This window comes from Magallana gigas, chromosome 10 (assembly GCF_963853765.1).
Source record: "Magallana gigas chromosome 10, xbMagGiga1.1, whole genome shotgun sequence".
NCBI lineage: Eukaryota > Metazoa > Mollusca > Bivalvia > Ostreida > Ostreidae > Magallana > Magallana gigas.
In genome coordinates, this window is record NC_088862.1 from 31,250,636 (window position 1) to 31,274,784 (window position 24,149).

At 31.1% G+C, this 24,149-nt stretch overlaps 1 protein-coding gene across 3 annotated transcripts in view; it reads right to left on the reverse strand.

Moving 5' to 3' along the window:
- LOC105344182 (deleted in malignant brain tumors 1 protein) overlaps window positions 1-24,149 on the reverse strand; it is a 40,219-nt gene that overhangs the window by 10,870 nt on the left and 5,200 nt on the right. Inside the window, exons 2-13 of one of the 3 annotated variants that reach the window (XM_066073389.1) lie at window positions 22,569-22,713; window positions 21,772-21,950; window positions 18,300-18,444; window positions 17,516-17,691; window positions 12,159-12,309; window positions 11,554-11,744; window positions 10,159-10,303; window positions 9,814-9,992; window positions 8,800-8,944; window positions 2,159-2,337; window positions 1,486-1,630; window positions 915-1,093 (exon numbers count right to left, since the gene is read on the reverse strand). In XM_066073389.1, coding sequence (XP_065929461.1) covers window positions 915-1,093; window positions 1,486-1,630; window positions 2,159-2,337; window positions 8,800-8,944; window positions 9,814-9,992; window positions 10,159-10,303; window positions 11,554-11,744; window positions 12,159-12,309; window positions 17,516-17,691; window positions 18,300-18,444; window positions 21,772-21,950; window positions 22,569-22,713 — 1,959 coding nt within the window. The remainder of the gene's footprint in view (window positions 1-914; window positions 1,094-1,485; window positions 1,631-2,158; window positions 2,338-8,799; window positions 8,945-9,813; window positions 9,993-10,158; window positions 10,304-11,553; window positions 11,745-12,158; window positions 12,310-17,515; window positions 17,692-18,299; window positions 18,445-21,771; window positions 21,951-22,568; window positions 22,714-24,149) is intronic. The other 2 variants (XM_066073391.1, XM_066073390.1) reach the window with 2 other exon arrangements.

Genomic DNA, 24,149 nt, shown 5'->3' on the forward strand with positions numbered 1-24,149 from the left:
CGTTTTAATTTTACGGAACTTTTTTGAAAATATGTATCTTATTAATTTTATACCAAAAATACGCCCAATGTGATCCTTAAAAGGCCGGAGTAATTCTATTTTCGATTGATTAGGGTTTTTTAAGGGGTAAATTATATCAATATTTCAGAGAATTCTGAACATAAAATAAAATACAAGTGGTTAAATTCTCTTTAAGACATAACACGCTATTATCTTAATATTCATAGAAGTAAAAAATAACAAATACCATAGCAAAATCTTTTGAACAAATATTAGGAATATTGAACTGCGTTTCGCTTTTCTTTACAACAAAAAAGAATGATGAATCTGATCTTATTGTTACTTTAATGTTGTCTAAAAAATCTGTTCATGACGTCATATATATTTTATCAAATTTATGTTCAGTAAAATTTATGAGTAATAAATTTCGTTCAAGCGTTTAAAAAAAAAGTTCGTTTGCCCGACTGCTAGGGAGCAACTAATCGAAATATCTGCAGTAGTGTACTACAGCAGCAGTAGAAGTTTCTATCTGGTGGAGAGAAATGTATGGGACAAGAAGGAAGACGATAACAGCAGCAATACTGAGAAATGAAGAAGTCTGCTACCCCAGAGAGGGGATGATCCCAGTTTTTAAATTCAACGCCTGCATCAGCAAAGATAAGCAGAAAAATAAAAACGAAAATTAATCTATTTTTTTTTTTCGCATTTAAGACTGAAAACCATTCATTTTACGCTGGGTTTTTTTAAAATCTCTAAAAATCTGACTAGAAGCATTACGAAATTAATTATTAAAACGAACCGTCGAAAACCGAGTTTGATCATTTTCTTTTTTTTGTAGAAAATTATTGGTTTCTCTTTTTTATGTTCCAGGCATTTTTTGTGATCGTTGCAATAAGAATAAATAATTTTCTCACCGTCAGGTGGCAAGCAGTTAATAGATACGTCCTTGCTATGGTCACAGTCGTGTGATCCCCAACCATTGTGTTTGCACTCCGTAATACTTGTCTCAGATCCAAAACAGTTTACATTATCCAACCAGATGGGACCTGACCCTTCTCCATATACAGCATTTCCATAAGCCTCAGATGTTTTCCTTAAAATTTAAAATCCATGACCATTATAATCATTTGTTCATGATAATTTGTGTGCAAAGATATAGTTTAATATTTAAAAAAAAGTTATTTGATCTTAAGATTTTTTTGTGTAATTGAGACATTTATCGCCTCATGTTATTAAAATGGCTTTTTCTATTACGCAAAGCAATCATTTGAAAAGTTCATGGATTTTGAAACATAAATTACATTTGTAGACAAGGCTGGGAAATTTAAAAAAAAATGTAAATCTAATCATTGAACTAAATTTTTTAAAAGACGATGCCATAGTCATTGCAAATTGTCGACTACAAACACGCAATAAAAAATTTGTGTGTAGTACATCTCTCTAAAAAACAAGGATTTTAAGACAATATATTGGTTATCATTTTACCAGGGTAAACCTAGAGATCGACACACCACGACAGAAAGATTGTTATTCAAATCATCGTCACAGACCGTCCCCCATCTTCCAAATTTGTACACCTCTAATCGGCCTTCATATTGAGTCGGTTCTCCAACAAGTCGAACAAGAATCTCTAGATATACAAAAAATATAATAATAAATGGCTTGACTGCTTGGTTTTTTTTTTTGTCATAGTACAGTTGTGTTTGTTAAATACACATTAAAAGTAAATTGTTGTAAACTTTATTGTTATAAATAATATTTTTACATTATTGTGCACGCATAGAATTGCTTCGTATTGTTGTTCAAAATTACTGAGCTTTTTAAATACACAATAACGGTAACTTGCTGTAAACCCCATTGTTATAAATAAAACCAATTTTGTTCACACAGATCTAGAATTGCTTTGTATTGTCTTTCAAAATTAATGAGCTTTTTAATCTGATTTTTTAGAAATTGATAATATGGTAGTCTAATCAAGACCAATCATTCATGAACATCGGAGGCTTTTTTGAAGTTCTAGTTTTTATTAAATTATTAAAACAAAACGTCGAAACGTCGAGTTTTATTATTTCTATTTTTATGGAAATTTATTGGTTTTCTTTTTTATGTTCCAGACATTTTTTGTCATCGTTGAAATCAGAACGAATAATTTTCTCACCGTTAGATGGCAAGCAGTTGATAGATACGTCCTTGCTATGCCGACAGTAGCGTAATCCCCAACCCATGTGTTTGCACTCCTTAATACTTGTCTCAGATCCAGAACAGATCACATTATTCAACCAGATGGGACCTGACCCTTCTCCGTATGCAGCATTTCCATAAGCCTCAGATGTTTTCCTTAAAATTTAAAATCCATGACCATTATAATCATTTGTTCATAATAATTTGTGTGCAAAGATATAGTTTAATATTTAAAAAAAAGTTATTTGATCTTAAGATTTTTTTGTGTAATTGGGGCATTTATCGCCTCATGTTATTAGAATGGCTTTTTCTATTACGCAAAGCAATCATTTGAAAAGTTCATGGATTTTGAAACATAAAGAACAAGGGACGTTATTGGCCGAAATTTGCCGTGTTTCAAATATGCACAGCACCAAACATTTTAAAAAGCCTTGAATTTATCAAATCCAATGGTATATAACTTATATATGTGACTTTAACATATATATCATGAAATTTATATTGAAAACTGTTCAATTTTTAGCAAGACGTCGAAATTTTAAACGCGACGCCATGCATATTTACGGGAGAAGTAACTCTACCTGTGTTGTAAAACATACCGGTATCTGTGCATGAGTTTCGGGCTTGTGAACCGCAAATAACAAGTTTAAATTTGCATGCGTTTCATTTCAATTTCATCGAACTTTTGAAATTATAAGTGTTTAAATACAAAATTGTATATATTTTCGCCTATATGACTTACATGTATATACTGCTGATGCATTATGCAACATTGCATCTTTTCTAATCAAGAAAATTTCTGTTGATTTGAGACACTATTTCAAGGTGTAGTGAGTCAGTTACACTACACTGTAAATACAAGTACCTTACGGCTTCCATTGGTTATTCACTAAAGTACAGAAATCAAAAACTGTCATTATATTTCTGATAACAAGTCTTGATTTTAAATGCATGAACAATGAACTCGAAGAAGGTAGGGGGAAAAGGGGAGGGGGGGGGGTCTTCGACTCTCTGAAAGTTTGATCTGCTTTGTTGGATTCTATTACAATGTGCATTACTTTAAACGATAACATATTAGTGAATTACAAATGAAATATTCTCTCTCTCTCTCTCTCTCTCTCTCTCTCTCTCTCTCTCTCTCTCTCTCTCTCTCTCAGTTTCTTGAATTAAATGATGTTTGAACAAAATATTTAAAGTGTCCGTTAGAGATAAAGTCAAAAATTTTAAGACAAGATCACGGAAGAAACTTTATTTAAATGTTTAAATTGTCTGATAAAATGAAGTGGAAATTTTTAAGACAAGATCATGGAAGTAGCTCTATGTAAGTGTTTAAAAAGTCTGATAAACCTTAAGACTAGATCATGGAAGGAACTTTATTTAAACCTTTAAAGTGTCTTATAAAGATTAAGTCAAAAACTTTAAGACAAAATCACGGAAGGAACTTTATATACCGATCCACTGATTCTACGATTCCTTCTATAAAAACTAATATACCACATGCACAGTGTAGGAAACGAAGTGTACAGTTATGGGCAGCGCTGTTTGTCGAGGCAAATAAACAAATAGAAGAGGTAGCTTTGCGAACAGTCGAAGATTTTAATCAAACGAATTGATAAAGGGATCTAAAAAAAAAACTTCCTTAACAATACGTTATGGTAATAAACTTGCACAAATATAAACAGTTGTATTCATTTCATTCATTCACATGATTTTTAATGAACATTTTGACAATCAATATCCAAGGTCACATTCCAAAATTGAAATGATTATTTTGTAGAAAATACAATCATTAATATATTACGACTGAATAGGGGACATGTGGAGGTAGATGTATACTTTAAGAGAATAATCTTATAATTTGATACCATTGCACATAAAATTAGAAAAAATCCTCAGAATATCATGAGTTGTCATTATTTCATACTGTACGGCGTAACGCAATTTTAAGCATATATTTAGAATTTTACTGTATGCGTAGTTCTATAATTAAGCATTGGTTTGTAATGGTAAGTAAACTCAAGAATGACCATTGTATGAATGAACTCACCACTTCAAAAAATTTCAATGATGAAAACAAATATTTTTGCTGCAGTATTTCGTAATTAATAGTTTTTTAATCGACATTGCACATCTTTTTACAGAGCTACCATATGTACACGAGTGCTATTTTGAAAACAACTTTATATGTTTTGGATTAATAAGATTTAAAAACGGAGTCCTAGCACAAGTATTTGGATTCAAGTGTTTATATTGACAAGTGGAACTAGAAACTTTATCTATAACATAGGCGTCGGAACCGGGGGGGGGGGGTGGGCTAGGGGGGGCTTAGCCCCTCCCCCTCTTTTTTTGCAAAGTTATATGCAACCATTAGTTTCATAGCATCATAGAGGGTTCAACCCCCCCCCCCCCCCCACTTTTTCTGGCAGGGAAGGTAATTGTTCCTAAATTTACCTTGAAAGATTGAGAAGTTGGAGTCATAGGCATATTACCCCCCCCCCCCCCCCCCCCACGGATTAGGAATTCCATGATTTGGGGAAACAAATTTTTGGTAGGTAAGTTAAGTTTTAGTATACTCCCCCCCCCCCCCCCCACGGATTAGGATTTTCATGATTTTGAGAATGTTTTTTTTTTCAATAATTCTGAGGATTAGTCTAGCCCCCCCCCCCACTTTTAATTTGCTTCCGACGCCAGTGTATAATATACATACAGTATACGCAATTGATAAACCTTTAATATATAAACTAGACTTAGACCCGTGCACGGGTTGACATTGCATGTGATATCGGATATTAACGTATTGTTGGCATGTACATAACCAAGCTTAAAGCCTACAATAATACTATTAATTTCAAACACTCTACCTAGTAAGAATAATCTAACTGTGTCTCGGGAGAGGCCATCACCACAGTTAAAACGCCTCCCATCTACCTGTAATGTAGCAACAAATTGCAGAATCGCTCCAAAACGATTTTTTGAGAAAATTAATGAAGCTGCATTAAAAATTACAGTCAAATTATTCATAACGAACCATTTTGAGGCTGTAAATACCTTTCATCTAAAACTGTATTTATATTAATGAAGAATTCAACACTTTTTCACAAACGTATTTTGCTTGCTTTGAATCTCTACACCATGTTGACACTCGGACCTCTCGGGATTTTTCATATTAAATGCACTGAGTTAGAATTATCTCCCGTATTTCCTTTGATGAACAGAATACTATGAATTCCTAATGAAACGCGACGAATTAATATCAGCATAAGATCGCGAGAAACTCGTCTCGCGAATTCTAAAATCTCGCTTTTAATATTCCGACAGAAATATGTAAACTACATGAAACTATGATAACATTTAGGCATTCACTATTTTATGTTCTCGCAATTTGATGGAGAATCGTTGAATCGCGGAATTAAGTACTTGCGTTAAATAAGGAATCTACATATAAAAAAGCTTCAATGAAAATTTACACGTATCTGTAATATCGTTTGAGTTTCTCCATGCAAATGTGATATTGTGGAAAATAAAGTAAAGAGCCTCCCATGATTTAGCATGAATGTAATGCGCATGCGCAAGATTGTAAAATCCAAAAAAATCCAGACGATTTCCGGGTTTTTAAAAGGACTTTTCGTTGATTATTAATTAGCGAAACTTGATTGGAAAGATATAAAAACAAATTGGTAAACTTCAAGTACCAATGATGTTTAAAATATATTAAACAAAAGACAATTCTCTTCCGAATTCTCGGTATTAAGCCCAAAAACTCGAGTCTCTTATTTTAATATAGTAGTATAGATAACTAGATGACATCCCACGCAAGCGCGGGAATTAATAATACAAATTAATGGGCTTTGTGTTTTTGTATACATTTGTGTCCGATTTTTTTCTTAATTGTTTCTTTACCCTTTTTAAAAAAAAAACGAGTCTTACAAAACGTAATTTCAGTCAACAAAAATAATATAGCTCATTGTAATGTTCGAAGCTACGCATACAGATGTATATCTGCAAATCAGACCTACCCGTACATACTTATAAGAGCTACGCGTATAGTGAGCAAAATCGAGGCATGGTAAACCCCCCCCCCCCCCCCCCGAAAAACCTTCAAATTTAAAGAATGCATGGCTTCCTTCATATATGTAGGTTTTTTTCTGAAAGATATCGCATTGGGGAAATATTTTCAAAACAAGAAACAACATGTTTTGTGAAAGAAATGAGAAACACTTCTCTTGAAATTTTGATTCGATTTCTTATTGAATGTTTGCACTGTTTTGATCCAATAAAAATATTTTCCGAAGATATATTTTAAGATTGAAATGACGAGCATAAAGATTAACTTTTTCTAGTTAACAATTAACCATATAAAAATCGCGATACTGTCCCTCCAGATATTAGTTATTTCCCGTCTATAATGTACATTGTACGATCAAAATATTGTTCGCAGCGCTATTTGTTCTCTCGCTTCGACAAACATCACTACCTAAAATTGTACACTTATGTTCCTACAATGTGACATGTGAATGTACATCACAAACATGCATTATAGAAAAAAAACAATAACAGAAAATATAAAACTACGTTTTTCTCTTTGAGAAAGTACAATTGTTTTCATCCGCCCTTTGAGTTGATTTCGTTGAAAAGAGTTCGTGAGAAAATATTACGGGAGACAATATATGTTCTACCGTTATAATTCTACGCGCTATTTAAATTGATCAGACTACTGCGTATACGATCTTATAGTTACAAAGTGACTTAAACATGATTCAAAAAAGAAATTATTAGTGTTTTGATTAAGCCTTTCAATATGTCGGCGATATCCACCGGAACAATTGTAAGAGGGTCAATCAAAAAATGCGAAGACAATGTGGCTGTCTATCATATATTTTTTATGAAAGTCATACTTAATAGTCTACTAAATTTAGTATTGATATGACGTTAAGTAACATAGCTATGACAAAAGTCTTCGTATTCTTTGATTGACCCTCGTATAGCTTTAAGCGTTGTTTGTCTTGTAATTTGCTGTTGTTGTTGTTTTCTATTTTTTCCCCTTTAGTTTCTCTTTAATTAGTAAATTAATACATAGTCAAGTTTGTGAAAAAGAACTACATGTAAATAAAACCAAAAAATATTGTTCTTGAGTCCTCCATATTTTTTTTTACATATATATGTACACACTGGGTGTCACACATCTTTGAGCCGTGTCTCACCGTCCGTGTTCGTAAGCTGTACTGTGTGCATGATTTAAGAATCAGTGGAACAATATTTAGGGCTAAAAAGTAACTTGTCAATTTTAAATGCATTCTACTAATCAGCTTCTCACTCAGCGTCGATAGCGTTGTTGACGTCGATAACAATAGATAAAAATGTTATTGGCATCAGTAAGATATCATTTTTTGTATTCATTTTCTTAAAAATTCATATTGTTCACACGTACCAACCAACACCATTTTAAGTGTAAGAATAAATGATGAAATCATGAACCGGCACGTAAACTATAAAAGTGGTTGTCGCATGTGAAAGTGTCTAATTTTAACGAAAACTACTCATAAAACATCAAATTGTACCGCATTTAAACGAGCATTCCATGTTTAGCGCACATTAGTGACGTCATAATGAAAAATGACGTCATTTTAGTGCCTGTAGGATTTCGCTAATAACATAAATAGTACAATGCACAACTTCAATAACGCAGACAAAGACGTTGAAAGAATCGTAAATTTTGCGGCCAAATAATGCCAATACTGTATCTTGTTCTTACATTTGTAGACAAGGCTGGGAAATTTAAAAAAAAATGTAAATCTAATCATTGAATTAATTTTTTTAAAGACGTTGCCATAGTCATTGCAAATTGTCGACTACAAACACGCAAAAAAAATTTGTTTGTAGTACATCTCTCTAAAAAACAAGGATTTTAAGACAATATATTGGTTATCATTTTACCAGGGTAAACCTAGAGAACGACACACCACGACAGAAAGATTGTTATTCAAATCATCGTCACAGACCGTCCCCCATCTTCCAAATTTGTACACGACCATTATAATAATTCGTTCATAATAATTTGTGTGCGAAGAAATAGTTTATTATTTCAAATAACTATTTGATCTTAAAAGTTTTGTGTAATTGACTTTTTTTTGTAGGAACATTGGTGAAATTTCAAAATGAAAGTAAAAAAAAAAAGGAATGGAAGGAACGTGTATTACTGCTTACTCTGAATTCTATTGATAAAATTATTTTGGATTTATGATGCAAATTCGGATGATTATATAACAGATATATTTTGTCTGTAAAATGGGTAGCTCTCTACTCTATGAAACTTATGTCATCATAGCATCCCTCGTGTTGATACATTAATCGCTTTTTGGTTATTAGAATGGCATTTTCTATTATTCAAATCCATCATTTAAAAAAATCATGGATTTTAAAACATATATTACATTTGTAGAGAAGGCTTGGAATTTTCTTTTTAAAAATATGAATCTAATCATTGAATTAAATTTTTTAAAAGATGTTGTTGTAATCATTGTAAATCGTATTACATGCAAAAACGCATTTTTAAGTTTGTTTGCAATACATCTCTCTATAAACAACGATTTTAAGCATACAAATTGGTTGTAATCTTACCAGGGTAAACCTAAAGAACGACACACCACAACAGAAAGACTGTTATTCAAAATATCGTCACAGACCGTCCCCCATCTTCCAAATTTGTACACCTCTAATCGACCTTCATATTGAGTCGGTCCTCCAACAAGTCGAACAAGACCTTCTAGATATACAAAAAATATAATAATGAATGGCTTGACTGTTGTTTTATTATAGTACAATTGTGTTTGTTAAATACACATTAAAGGCAAATTGTTGTGAACTTTATTGTTACAAAAAAAAAACAATTTTACATTATTTTGGTTCCACAGAATTGTCTTTCAAAATTATTGAGCTTTTTAATCCGATTTTATAGTAATTTATAATATGGTAGTCTAATCAATTAATTAGCCATGACAATCTGAGGCTTTTTTAAATTCCAGTTTTTATTTTTTTTTATTTTGTTAGTCATATTATTAAATGGCCTGACTGCTTTTTTTTTGTCATAGTACAGTTTTGTTTGTTAAATACACATTAAAAGTAAATTGTTGTAAACTTTATATTTGGATTAATAAATATACAGATTGGCTTGTTAGTACGCTACAGTCCCGGAACAGCGCGTGCGCTCCTGTCTCCGAGCAGCGCATACGCAATAGTAATTTGAAGTGCGTGCGCCACAGAGAGCCAGGGGATATTATATGTACATATTTCAAATTAAAATCTGTGATTGAGGAAATAGATTATTTAATTCACTCTTTGACTTGCTCAGGAAGAGCAGCCGAATCCCATATCGAACTCAGAAACGTTACAGTATACAGTATCTATAATAATCGTCTTATGTTGTCTTTATATTAATGTTGATATCCTCTAATATTTTATGATAATGGAATTGTAAATACACTGTCATTAAGATGTCAGATTTTAAAAAGATTTCAAAAAATAAATAAAAAAATAAACCAGTTTAATCTTTATATAATCATTTTTTAAACCATTTTGTTTTCCGTCATTTTAATTTTTTTCTTTCAATTCTGTAAATAAGGAATATCTTCTGACCGTTGGGTGGCAAACAGTTGATTGATACGTCCTTTCCATGATCACAATCACTGACTCCCCAACCTCTGTGTCTACATTCCGTTAAGTTTGCCTCAGATCCACTACAGTTAACAGTATCCATCCAGATAGGACCTGACCCTTCTCCAAATATAGCACCTCCGTAAGCCTTAGATGTATTCCTAGCCATATTAAGATAACAATAAATACAATTTGACTTTATAACTTTTTATTTCATTTGGGTAAAAATCAGAGTTAAGAATTTGAATAGGGATAAATATTATGCTTTGTGGATAATTGGGTATGTAAGATGAGTTTTAGATATTCCAATCATTTGTCTACTCGTACCAAGATAGGCCTAGAGATCGACACACGACCACAGCCAAGTTATCATTCAAATCAGCATCACATACAGTTCCCCATCTTCCTTGTTTGTACACTTCTAATCGACCTTCCAATTCGTTTTCTCCTCCATAAAGTCGGACAGCGGTAACTAAAAAAGTATAAATATCAAAATCGATACCGCTGGTTTTTTTTTAAAAGAAAGTACAAGTCTTCTTAGATATATTGTAGGGTTGTTAATAGGCTGATAATATTTCTTTATTCGTATTACCGTAATCTAGATTGTTTAAATCAATTTTGTCAATATATATATATATATATATATATATATATATATATATATATATATATATATATATATATATATATATATATATATATATATATATTTATTATTTATGATTAACCGTGTTTCGTCTAAAACCAACAGACAAACGTACACAAAACAAGCATGGGTAAACAAATTTATCACGTGACTACTAATACCCAGACGAACTGCTACCTAGTAAAGTGATAGCTTTTAACCGATGACATGGTTAACTAGACTTTAAACGATTTTAAACTTTAACCCGTCAAACGGAAGTAGCAAATTCGATGATAAAATAAATATTTCATACTTAGAAAATCAGTCAGACTCTTGCGGTTATGAATCTAAACATATGCATGTAGGCATATGTGTGGATCGAGAATGATACGAATGATATTTTCTTACATTATTCTATTACATAAACATTGTGTATGACATCAACATTAAAAATAATAACTCGTACGTAGATTAAAAAAAAATTCTCAGTAATAGCTGAGTCGAGTAGGGATGTTTCAATGTTTATTTATAGCTGATGATCCATAAGGAAATCATTTGTATTCTGTTGAACTCTGCTCCGGGTATTTGAAGATGCTCTGCACTCTGAATCACATTATTTTCTTATATGTAGCTGCGGTATTTCAATCTTTCATATCTGGAACCTTTAAATCATTTTCATGATAAAAATGACTTTCATTATTTAAACAAAAACCCAGATGTATTTAATATGGAAACATTAATACTTTGCTTTACATTTTTTCATCATTCATACATTAGACTTTAAATCTGTCAATTGTAACGCTGCTATATTTAAATGAAAATGGCTTACTGGTCAAATTTGGTCGGTATGAAGGTTAAGGGGTTAACTTTATTTGGTGCTTTATGCAGGTATGAAGGTAGCTTATAACAAAATTATGACCCGCTAATGCAGGTAATTTTTATTATTTGTAATGCTAGCTAGCCAAAATAAAGCACTGTAGAAAGCATTTTATTGATTATATTTACATCTAAATTTTGATATCATTTTAAACAAAAGCTCGTCTTTAACAAATCTATTTCTTAATTGAGTTAAATAAATCTAAACAAAAATATCTCACCTCTTGTTGGCAAGCAGTTGATGGATACATCGTGATCATGGGTACACTGTTTACTACCATTGATTGATTCTAATCCAATCAGCATACAAGACGTAATTCGCGACTCACTTCCGTTACACTTAATACCTTGCCAAACGACAGGACCAGAGCCTTGACCGTACAGCGCCCCGCCATAGGCCTCAGGTGTATTCCTGATTATTTAAAGACCGAGGAATATATATATATATCTATATATCTTTAGGCTTTTAAAATTAAAAATTCATTGAAACAAAAAAATTTGTTCCAATTTAGAAACGAATCTTTTTTCTTGACAAAAGTAACATATGTGTATGAATGTATTGTGCGTTTCATCCCGTGGTTTCATCAATATTCGCTGAATACAAATGGATTTTGTTGTTGATTTACAAAATTAAGCGTTCATTGAAAGAATAATTTTCAATAACACATTGTATTGGTATGAACATTATCCACGATTTTACGTATTTATTTCATTCATGAAAGCTGATTTCCACTTTTATTGATGAAATCACAATCAATTTTGTATTTTTTATATTATAATGAATTTATGAATGCTTTAAAAATATATATATATCTGTTAATCTTACGAAGGTAACCCCAATGATCGACAAGCCACAACAGCGAGTTTATCGTTTAAATGATTATCACAGATGGTTCCCCATTCTCCCCATCCTCTCTGTGTTAATATTTCCAGTCGACCTTCATATCTGTTGGAACCCCCTACAAGCCGAAGAGTTTCTGAAAAAAAAAATTGCAAATAGCTCGGCTAGATCAATTTATTGATAGTTGTCAGTTCTATGCATCTCACGTGTGTTTTCTTTATAAAAGATGTCTTACATTAGAGTATGTATTATTACGGGATCAATATGCAATCAACTTTGATCAAATAGTTTCACAAATTTAGGAATAAAAAAATAATCATGTATTTGAAAAAATAGAAATTTCATGAAAACTTTGGCCGTATAACAAATACATTAAACGATAGGAAATACACATTACATTAATATTAAATTAGTTGATTGAGAGATAATCTAGCTTAAGCTGTCAATTTAATCAGCACTCGACAATATATATATATATATATATATATATATATATATATATATATATATATATATATATATATATATATATATATATATATATATATATATATATATATGACGTAGTTCGTCACAGTCAGTTTTTGTTTATTATAGAGCTGTTCAGTTTTTTTGGAGATCTAGCGTAGATAAAGTATCCAGAGACTAATAGAATCATTCATTATTACGAGTGTGGGATAGTGAAATTCTACCGAGGGGACAAGATTCACGGTCTAGGACGAGGCTTTGCCGAGTCCTAGACCATGAATCTTGGCCCCGAGGTGGAATTTCATTATCCCACACGAGTATATAATGAATGATTATTTTTCTCGCATTATATTACCTTAAAAAATGATGTTTGACAACTTTCTGTTATGACGTTCAAAAGATTACTTTCGGTATATCCCTCCGCGTGCTTCAAATAGTGCAAGTCAAAATGAGGGCATACGACAGTTTTTTAATTAAAAATATGATCAATTGTAATTAATTAAGCAACACAATTACTTAATGGATAATTTCAATGCACCATATTAACATTTCCATTCAGCAGACAACATTTGTTTACGTTTTAAAACGGCGTAGTAATACACAGTGTAAGACAGAAAAATCTCACACTGCTGTCTCACACCGGACAAACCGATCTCACACCGGTGATAATGCGAGAAAAAACGAACCTGATAGATAAAGTGATGAATCAAAACGAAAAGGATAGCAAAACATCATCAAGGTTCGAACAATATTGTCCGATATCGAATATCAACCATTTCAAAGCAAAAATTAAATTCTTATTAACATTTCATTTTTTTTTTACATTATTTACTTGTTTGATTTATCTTTACAAAATCGATGGTTTTTATCGTTTATGCAGTTAATTATAGAATTTTAGCTACAAATATAAGCAAATAATTGTTATATAAAAATTCATTTTTTACTTTAATTTAACTTTGATCATATTCTTATAATGCCAAGAAAAAATAATAATAAAAGAAGAAATTTAAAATGATCTAAAACTGTGTTTAAAGTTATCTTGCATTATATATATATAATTGTTGTGTTCATAAGTGTTTTATTTTTTTTTGTTCTTGTTTTTTTTTTTGTTAGTGCATGCTCCGGACCAAATATAGAAACTGCGTCAAGCTATTTTAAGTGACTATATTTTGTGGCGGAAAGTTTTCAAGAAGAAAATGAGCAATTTTCATAACTTTTTTTTTTACTTTAATGAGACATTAAGGGTATGTCCATTTGTATGAAAAGTTTTGGAAAGTTTGCATTAGTATTGTTTGTTTTATTTGCGTTATGTTTTGATTACTCATAATATTTCAAACTAAATATTTGTTTGATTTCTTCAAATAACCACTTTCAATGAAAATTCTAAGCAATAATTTCAGGAAAATTATTTTTCCTTTTAGGACCCCGTATTACCAAAAAATGGCAAATGGCATAGATCACAAATAAATTAAATGAACATACTAGGTTCCCATTTTTATATCCTAGATGTTTTTGGATGATTGACATCAGTGGTATTTCAAGTGTCAACCTCCTTAAGTCATTTAATATCTTTTACATATAAAACAAAGAGCATTTGACCTCGTAGAAAATCTTAAATCTTAAATGTACATCTTGAAATGGCAAAGATGAGATATCCGTAGAGTGATACTGGCAAATCGCCTGAGAAAAACAGGAAGAAATATGACACACTGGCTTGAACCTCCGTCCTGGTTTTCAGATGACGTAAAAACAAGTTAGGTAAGAGAGAGATAGAGAGAGAGAGAGAGAGAGAGAGAAAACGTATGAAGTTTGACAAGGATATTGCAGATCTATATATGAATTCTGTTGAAGCGCTCGATCTAAAAATCTAAAATGTAATAAATCCTCAATGCTATTAAAATGAGAAATCACTAAGCGTTGTTGCTTTATGCTTTCGAAATAATACTTTATCTATCCTACTGAATTTATAGGAAAATTATTTTTGGAGGGGATGGGTGGTAGAAAGGGCATGGTTTCGACAATTTTTTAATTATCTCCTTTTTCATATTATGTTTATCTAGCTCGATCAATATGTGCCTGCACATGTGAAATCTAGTACAAGCTAAACAACTACACATTAGTATGGCACTCTAGATTTCTGTAACTATTTTTTCATTTAACACAAAAAGTATTATATCAGAGGAAAAACTATATAGTGATCTGTATTATGATTATGTATTAAACCTGCGAAGACTCATTTGAGATCCGAGATTCGGAATACGAGAGTTAAAATACGAGATTTGATACTTAAAATTCAATATCTAAATGTATAAAAGAGACAAGACTTTGAACCATGCGTGCACGTGTTGACATTACATATGATATCGGACATTTAGGAAAATGATATATATTCAATAATTTAATGTATTGTCTAAATATCTAATATATATTCGAATTTAATGTCTTCTACCTAAGTGTTAGTAAAATAACGATTTTTCAACGTCAGGCAGGAACGTTAAATCAGCGTTGTATTATGGTTGGATATGAAAGTAGAAGCAACGTTGAAAATGTAACGTTGTTTCAACGTCAAAAGTCGACGTTGATTCAACATAGTATGGATGTTGAAATATTGTGGAAAATACGTTGATCTGACGTTGAAATTGAGTAGAAATCTAGTTAAATTTAATTGTAGAATATTGCTGATAAACATATTTATTCATTAGTTCGTGCTTTCAATACCTTTGTACTATGACCTTTTTAAGGAAATGATAAATGTTTTAAAACTCGCATTATTTTTTTAAAATGGAATCAGTGTTCAAATAAGATGGAAATACATAATAATGTTAAAGTTAACATGTACACCACTTTTCTAAGAATTACCCATTTAATACGCTAATTAAAGCATTTGTTTAATAAACTCTGACAAAAACCTAAAGCAAATCTCAATTAGAAATCTAATGAAGAATTTGGTTAAATAGTTTCATCTAAAAAGTTGTTTCAACGTTGAAAAGTGACTGATGCTTTCAATATTGAAAATAATTTTGATATTCAACGTGGGATTAACGTTTTAATATGGTTTTGATGTCAACGTAAAAATTTAAACGCCGATTCAACGTTGATTATTGGTTGATCAACGTTGCGTTCCAACTAGGCTACAATATATTGAGAGTAAATTCAATGAGTATCATCAGTATAGATCTTTTAATAATGAGGATAATAAAGGAATTGACAGGAAGCTGCATTAATTCGTGAAACTGAAAAGATTTTATCGATTTGTTTACAAACACTTTTTGTTTTGTTTTTACTTTTTACAAAATAAATGTTTTGGGACAACATTAATTATGTTAGCCCCTGTGGAACAAATATATTGCCTTCTGTTTCGCGTCCGGTAATATGTTGGCCATTGGGGACTAACATTATCAAGAATGTCCATAACCTCAGTCAACATTTATATATTAGTGGTTAATTTTATGATTTGTTGTATACCTTCCCATTCTCATAATGTGTTACTTAATCGTTTTTAGATGTTTTCGCTAGATTTTGAAATTGCTGTCTGATACTTTAATATGAAAGCTTCAGAATATGTAAATAACTTAAACAGAGAGGATTCCACATCCGCATAAGTATTGATTGTTTACTTCAATTGAAAATTAACTTAATTTTATCACAGTTCTACATTAAAGAGTTGCTTTATATGATTACATTTAAAACTGAAAGACGTGATACTTGATTATCTTCATATCCATACGAGTAAAAAGTTACAATCACCCTATAGTCTGTCCCCAGATATTTATGCTGCATATTTGGACGATTTATTAAAAAAATGCATATATCTGTGAAAGAAGTGCAATTGAAATCGATGAAAAGGAAAAATTCCAAGATAACTTCATTCATACATTATCATTTATTCCTCGTAAAAATTCACGGGAACAAAAACAGATTTCCTACGGAGATATATAATGGGGGTTGCTGAAATCCTTTTCAATTCGGGAGTCACCCGGAATACCTCGCACATTTTTTCAACGTTATCATCAAGGCTTAATTATGGCTGATGCAATGCAAAATTCCCGTAGACTTTCTATTTTTAGCCGCGTATTGAAACCTGACAACTTAGAGGGGGCGTTTCAAAAGGGAAATCTTTGGATGTTTTCAGACTATTAAATGAACATCGTCTGAATCAAGAGGTATTTCTAAATATCGAATAATTTAGGAAAATATGCGGCAAAAATGTCTTGGGACAGACAATAGTAAATTCTTTTGAACAAATAGTAAATAATATTGATTCACCTTAAACTTTTGTTTACAACGAAAAAGAGTGATGATTCTGGTGGTATTATTAATTTTATGATGTCTATCTATTTAAGTCGTCATCTACATTTTATCAAATTAATGATAAATTAAGGAGAAATAAATTGCGTTAAAACTTTAAATAAAAAGTTCATTGCCACACTGCTAGGGAGCATCTAATCGAAATATCTGCAGTAGAGTACTACAGAAGCAGTATAGGTTTCTATCTGGTGGAGAGAAATGTATGGGACAAGAAAGAAGACGATTAACAGCAGCAGTAGTGAGAAATGTGGAAGTCTGCTATCCCAGCGAGGGAATGATCCCAGTTTTTAAATTCAACGCCTGCATCAGCAGAGATGAGCAGAAAAATAAAAACGAAAATCAATCAATTTCTTTTGGCATTTAAGATTAAAAACCATCTATTTTTACGCTGGCTTTTTAAAATTCTCTATGAAATCGGACAAAAAGTATTACGAAATTAAATTATTGAAACGAACCGTCGAAAACCGAGTTTGATCATTTCTATTTTGATACAAAAATTTTGGTTTATATTTTTTATGTTGTTCGATTTTTGTGATCGTTGAAATAAGAACAAATACTATTCTCACCGTATGGCAAGCAGTTGATTGATACGTCCTCGCTATGGCCACAGTCGTGTGATCCCCAACCGATGTGAATGCACTCCGTAATACTTGTCTCAGATCCAGAACAGTTTACATTATCCAACAAGATGGGACCTGACCCTTCTCCGTATTTAGCATTTCCATAAGCCTCAGATGTTTTCCTTAAAATATAAAATCCACGACCATTATAATCATTCGTTCATAATAATTTGTGTGCGGAGAAATAGTTTATTATTTCAACTAATAATTTGATCTTAAAATTGTTGTGTAATTGAAATTATTTTTAGTGGGAACATTGGTGAAATTCAAAATGAAAGAATAAAAAAAATGAATAGAATGAACGTGTATAACTGCTTACTCTGAATTTCATTAATAAAGTTATTTTGAGTTCATGATACCAATTCGGATGATAAAATAACAGATATATTTTGTCTGTAAAATGGGTAGCTCTCTACTCTACGAAACTTCTGTCATAGCACCACTCGTGTTGATACATTTATCGCTTTTTGGTTATTAGAATGGCTTTTTCTATTATTCAAATCCATCATTTAAAAAATTCATGGATTTTAAAACATAAATTACATTTGTAGAGAAGGCTTTGAATTTTCTTTTTAAAAATATTAATCTTATCCTTGAATTAAATTTTTTAAAAGCTGTTGTCGTAATCATTGCAAATTGTATAACATGCAAAAACGCATTTATTAGTTTGTTTGCAATACATCTCTCTATAAACAACGATTTTAAGCATAAAAATTGGTTGCAATCTTACCAGGGTAAACCTAAAGATCGACACACCACAACAGAAAGACTGTTATTCAAAATATCGTCACAGACCGTCCCCCATCTTCCAGATTTGTACACCTCTAATCGACCTTCATATTGAGTCGGTCCTCCAACAAGTCGAACAAGACCTTCTAGATAAACAGTAAATGTAATAATGAATTACTTGACTGTTGTTTTATTATAATACAGTTGTGTTTGTTAAATACACATTAAAGGTTAATTGTTGTGAACTTTATTGTTATAAATGAAAACAATAATTATTTTACATTATTTTGGTTACACAGAATTGCTTCGTATTGTCTTTCAAATTTATTGAGCTTTTTAATCCGATTTTTTAGTAATTTATAATACGGTAGTCTAATCAATTAATTATCCATGAAAATTTGAGGCTTTTTTAAATTCGTCTTTTTTAAAAATTTTTGTTAAACATTTTAACAAGTCGGCATTTCGATATGACATGACAACTAAAGAACATAATTTGTCTCCATTTAAAAACTATTGATTTGTTAATCTAAACCTAAAGATCGACAAATCACCACAGAAAGTTAACTATTTAAAGGACTTTGACAGACTGTCCCTCATCTTCTAAAGTTTGCTAAAAAAAGGTGAACAAAGAGTGCATTTCACCGCCGGACTGAATGAAATTCAGAATTTTACGTCTACTCATGGGCAATGCATTTTTTAAAAAAATATATCAATTATTTTATGTTATAGAAAGGATACGTAACGGTAGGTCACATTTAAATAAGTGTGGACACCTATTAGTGAAACAACAATGTATCAACATCAGGCTGCAACGTTAAATCAGAGTTTAAATATGGTTGCATATGAAAGTGGAGCAACATTGAAAATTTAACTTTGTTTCAACGTCATACATGTATCAGCGTTGATTCAGCGTAGAAATCATGTTGATATCTAGTTGAAAATATGTTGATGTGACAAGAAAATCTAATTTCATTTAATTGTTACAACTTGCTTAAAAATATATTTGTTCATTAGTCCGTGCTTTCCCTACTTCAGAATTAAATGTATACAGTATCTCTAAAAATCGTCTCAGGTAGTCTTTATATTAATGTTAACAATGTGTTTGGACAACATTGATTATGTTAGCCACTGTCGGACGAGTATTTTGCCGTCTGTTTCGCGTCCAGTAATGTGTCGACCATCGGGGGCTAATATTATCAAGAATGTCCCCAACTTCAGTCAAGATTTTTATATAAGTGAGGTCTTTTATGATTTGTCTTATACCTTCCCTTTCTGATAATTAGTTACTATACCATTATTAGATGTTTTCGCTAGATTTTGAAAATGCAGTCTAATACTTAACGAGGCCGGGTCTAATTTGTTCTGCCCTGGATTTTTGAATGAAAATTACTGTACATGAATTTCTACTGATAAATTTATTATTTTAAGACATTTACCACACCGTTTGTTTAAGGGGTCATCTCAAAGTTTGTTAATTTTTAAGAAAGGACCCTATGGGATTTTGTTAAAAATGTATAAATTTTGCATATTTTTTTACATTTTATTGAAACTTCTGCCTTAGGGATTTCTTTTGCTGTTCTACATATAAAAGTTATTGCTAAAAGGCATCAAATTGTCAAATAAAAAAAAACCTATTTACCTCCTGGTTTGTTCCAGGGGTCTTATCAAAGTTGTTTTTTGTATGCCCAATTTCCTAGATTTGTCAGATAATGGCTATTTTTTATTCGACAAAGGCGGAAATAGTGATCTTTATAGTATTTGTAAAACATTCAGACACATTAAAGTAATAAAAAAAATATTACATCACATATTAAGGGTCATTAATATAAAATACATGGTAACTGTCTTGAAATATATGAATTGAGCTATATTTAGGCGGGTTAAGAAACGTGAGAGAGGGCTAGGCTTGCTGAACCCTCTTCACGTTTTCGACCGGAGCCCAAATATAGCTCTTACTTCGAGACATTTATATTTATTCCACAATTTATTATCAATTTTACGCATCAAACAAGCTTTTTTCAACAAATTTCGCAGAATATCTGGAGTTAAAACTATCACGCCATGGCGTCAACCAAGCAAAAAGATGACGTCACAATACAAATTAAACGCTGCGCAAAAGCGTGCGTACTCGATCTGTACTCGGCTATATGAATTTTTTTTTAATTTTGTAAATAACCTTAAATGACAGGAATCGATATCCGCATTAGTATGGATTGTTTACTTTAAATGAAAAATAACTTAATTTTATTAAAGATCTACATTAAGGAGTTGCTTCATATGGTTACATTTAAAACTGAAAGAAATGATACTTTATAATCTTCGTATCCATAGGAGTAAAAAGTTACAATCACCCTATAGTCTGTCGCAAGATATCTATGCTGCACATTTGAACGATTTTTAATAAAAATACCTATACCTGTGAAAGAAGTGCAATTGAAATCGATGAAAAGGAAAATTTCCAAGATAACTTTATTCATTCAGTATCATTTTTCCCTCGTAAAAATTCACGGGAACAAAAAACAGATTTCCTACGGAGATATATAATGGGAGTTGTTAACATCTTTTTACCATTCGGGAGTCATCCGGAATACCTCGCACAATTTTTCAACGTTATCATCCGGGCTTTATTATAGCTGATGCAATGCAAAATCCCCGTAGACTTTCTATTTTTAGCAGCGTAATAATACCTGACAACTTAGAGGGGGCGTTTCAAAAGGGAAATCTTTGGATGTTTTTATACTTTTGAATGAACATCGTCTGAATTAAGAGGTATTTATAAATATCGAATAATTCTAGAAAATATGCGACCAAAAATACCTTGGGACAAACTATATTAAATTCTTTTGAACAACTATTTAAGAATATTGATTCACCTTAAACTTTTGTTTACAATGGAAACAAGTGATGATTCTGATCGTATTATTAATTTTATGTTGTCTAAAAAATCTATTTAAGACGGCATCTACATTTTATCAAATTAATGTTAAATTTAGGAGTAATAAATTGCGTTAAAACATTAAACAAAAAATTCGTTGCCAGACTGCTAGGGAGCATCTAATCGAAATATCTGCAGTATTGTACTACAGAAGCAGTATAGGTTTCTATCTGGTGGAGAGAAAAGAATGGGACAAGAAAAAAGACGATAACAGCAGCAGTAGCGAGAAATGTGCAAGTCTGCTACCCCAGCGAGGGGATGATCCCAGTTTTTAAATTCAACGCCTGCATCAACAGAGATGAGCGGAAAAATAAAAACGAAAATCAATCTATTTCTTTTGGCATTTAAGATTAAAAACCATCTATTTTTACGCTGGCTTTTTAAAATTCTCTATGAAATCGGACAAAAAGTATTACGAAATTAAATTATTGAAACCGAGTTTGATCATTCTATTTTGATAAAAAATTATTGGTTAATATTTTTATATTTTGCTGACATTTTTTGTGATTGTTCAAATAAGATCAAATAATTTTCTCACCGAAAGGTGGCAAGCATTTGATTGATACGTCCTCGTTATGGTGACAGTTGTGTGATCCCCAACCATTGTGAATGCACTCCGTAATACTTGTCTCAGATCCAGAACAGTTTACATTATCCAACCAGATGGGACCTGACCCTTCTCCGTATTTAGCATTTCCATAAGCCACAGATGTTTTCCTTAAAATATAAAATCCATGACCATTATAATCATTTGTTCATAATAATATGTGTGCAGAGAAATAGTAATTATTTCAACTAATTTTTTTATCTTAAAATTTTTGTGTAATTGAAATTTTTTTTGTAGGAACATTGGTGAAATTCAAAATGAAAGAATAAAACAAAATGAATATAATGAACGTATTACTGCTTACTCTGAATTTTATTAATAAAGTTATTTTGAGTTCATGATGCAAATTCGGATGATTAAATAACAGATATATTTTGTCTGTAAAATGGGTAGCTTTCTACTCTACGAAACTTATGTCATCATTATGTCATCATAGCATCACTCGTGTTGAGATATTTATCGCTTTTTGGTTTTTAGAATGGCTTTTTCTATTATTCAAATCCATCATTTAAAAAATTCATGGATTTTAAAACATAAATTACATTTGTAGAGAAGGCTTTGAATTTTCTTTTTATAAATATGAATCTAATCATTGAATTAAATTTTTTAAAAGCTGTTGTCGTAATCATTGCAAATTGTATAACATGCAAAAACGCATTTATTAGTTTGTTTGAGATACATCTCTCTATAAACAACGATTTTAAGCCAAAAATTGGTTGCAATCTTACCAGGATAAACCTAAAGATCGACACACCACGACAGAAAGTTTATTATTTAAACCATCGTCACAGACTGTCCCCCATCTTCCAGATTTGTACACCTCTAATCGACCTTCATATTGAGTCGGTCCTTCAACAAGTCGAACAAGACCTTCTAGATAAACAGTAAATGTAATAATGAATTACTTGACTGTTGTTTTATTATAGTACAGTTGTGTTTGTTAAATACACGTTAAAGGTACATTGTTGTGAACTTTATTGTTATAAATAAAAACAATTTTACATTATTTTGGTTACACAGAATTGCTTTTGAATTGTCTTTCAAAATTATTGAGCTTTTTACATCATTTTGGTTACACAGAATTGCTTTTGAATTGTCTTTCAAAATTATTGAGCTTTTTAATCCGATTTTATAGTAATTTATAATATGGTTGTCTAATCAATTAATTATCCACGAAAATTTGAGGCTTTTTTAAATTCCAGTGTTTCTTCTCTTTTTTTAAAATTTTGTTAGACATACCTGTATTAACAAGTCGGCATTTTTATATGACATGACAACTAAAGAACATAATTTGTTCTCAATTTAAAAACTATTGATTTGTTAATCTAAACCTAAAGATCGACAAATCACCACAGAAAGTTAACTATTTAAAACACTTTGACAGACTGTCCCTCATCTTCTAAAGTTTGCTAAAAAAAAAGGTGAACAAAGAGTGCATTTCACCGCCGGACTGAATGAAATTCAGAATTTTACGTCTACTTATGGGCAATGCTTTTTAAAAAATATATCAATTATTTTATGTTATAGAAAGAATACTTAACGATAGATCACATTTAAGTAAGTGTGGACACCTATTAGTGAAACAACAATGTTTCAACATCAGGCTGCAACGTTAAATCAGAGTTGAAATATGGTTGCATATGAAAGTGGAGCAACATTGAAAAATTAACTTTGTTTCAACGTCATATCAGCGTTGATTCAACGTAGAAATCATGTTGAAATCTAGTTGAAAATATGTTGATGTGACAAGAAAATCTAGTTACATTTAATTGTTACAACTTGCTTATAAATATATTTGTTCATTAGTTCGTGCCTTTCCTGCTTCAGAATTAAATGTATACAGTATCTCTAATAATCGTCTTAGGTAGTCTTTATATTAACGTCCGTCAGTGAACATATAAGGAACTGTGCAAGGAATAAAAATCCTAATTTTACCGTTTTTCCATTTTACAAGTTTCTGAGGGATACCACAGAAAAAGAACGCGAGGCAAAAGAAGAACTGTTTATCAACAAATATAGACCCGTTTTAAATGCCTAATAATTATATAATGTATCAGATAAAAACTGTTTCCCGTAATTATTTTATATATTTCTATTATTTGTATGGAGAATTTTATTTTCCCGTAGGCTAATTAATGTATATCTTTATATTATGACGTCATAATCAATTCGGCTACATACCGTAACATAATACTAGCGTTTTATGACGTCACAATAAGAAATATGTATTCGTATGTATGTGTATTTGTGTAACTTAGCAACATGTTTTCAAACTCCTGATGATTTAAAATGAAACTAGTTGAGTTTAT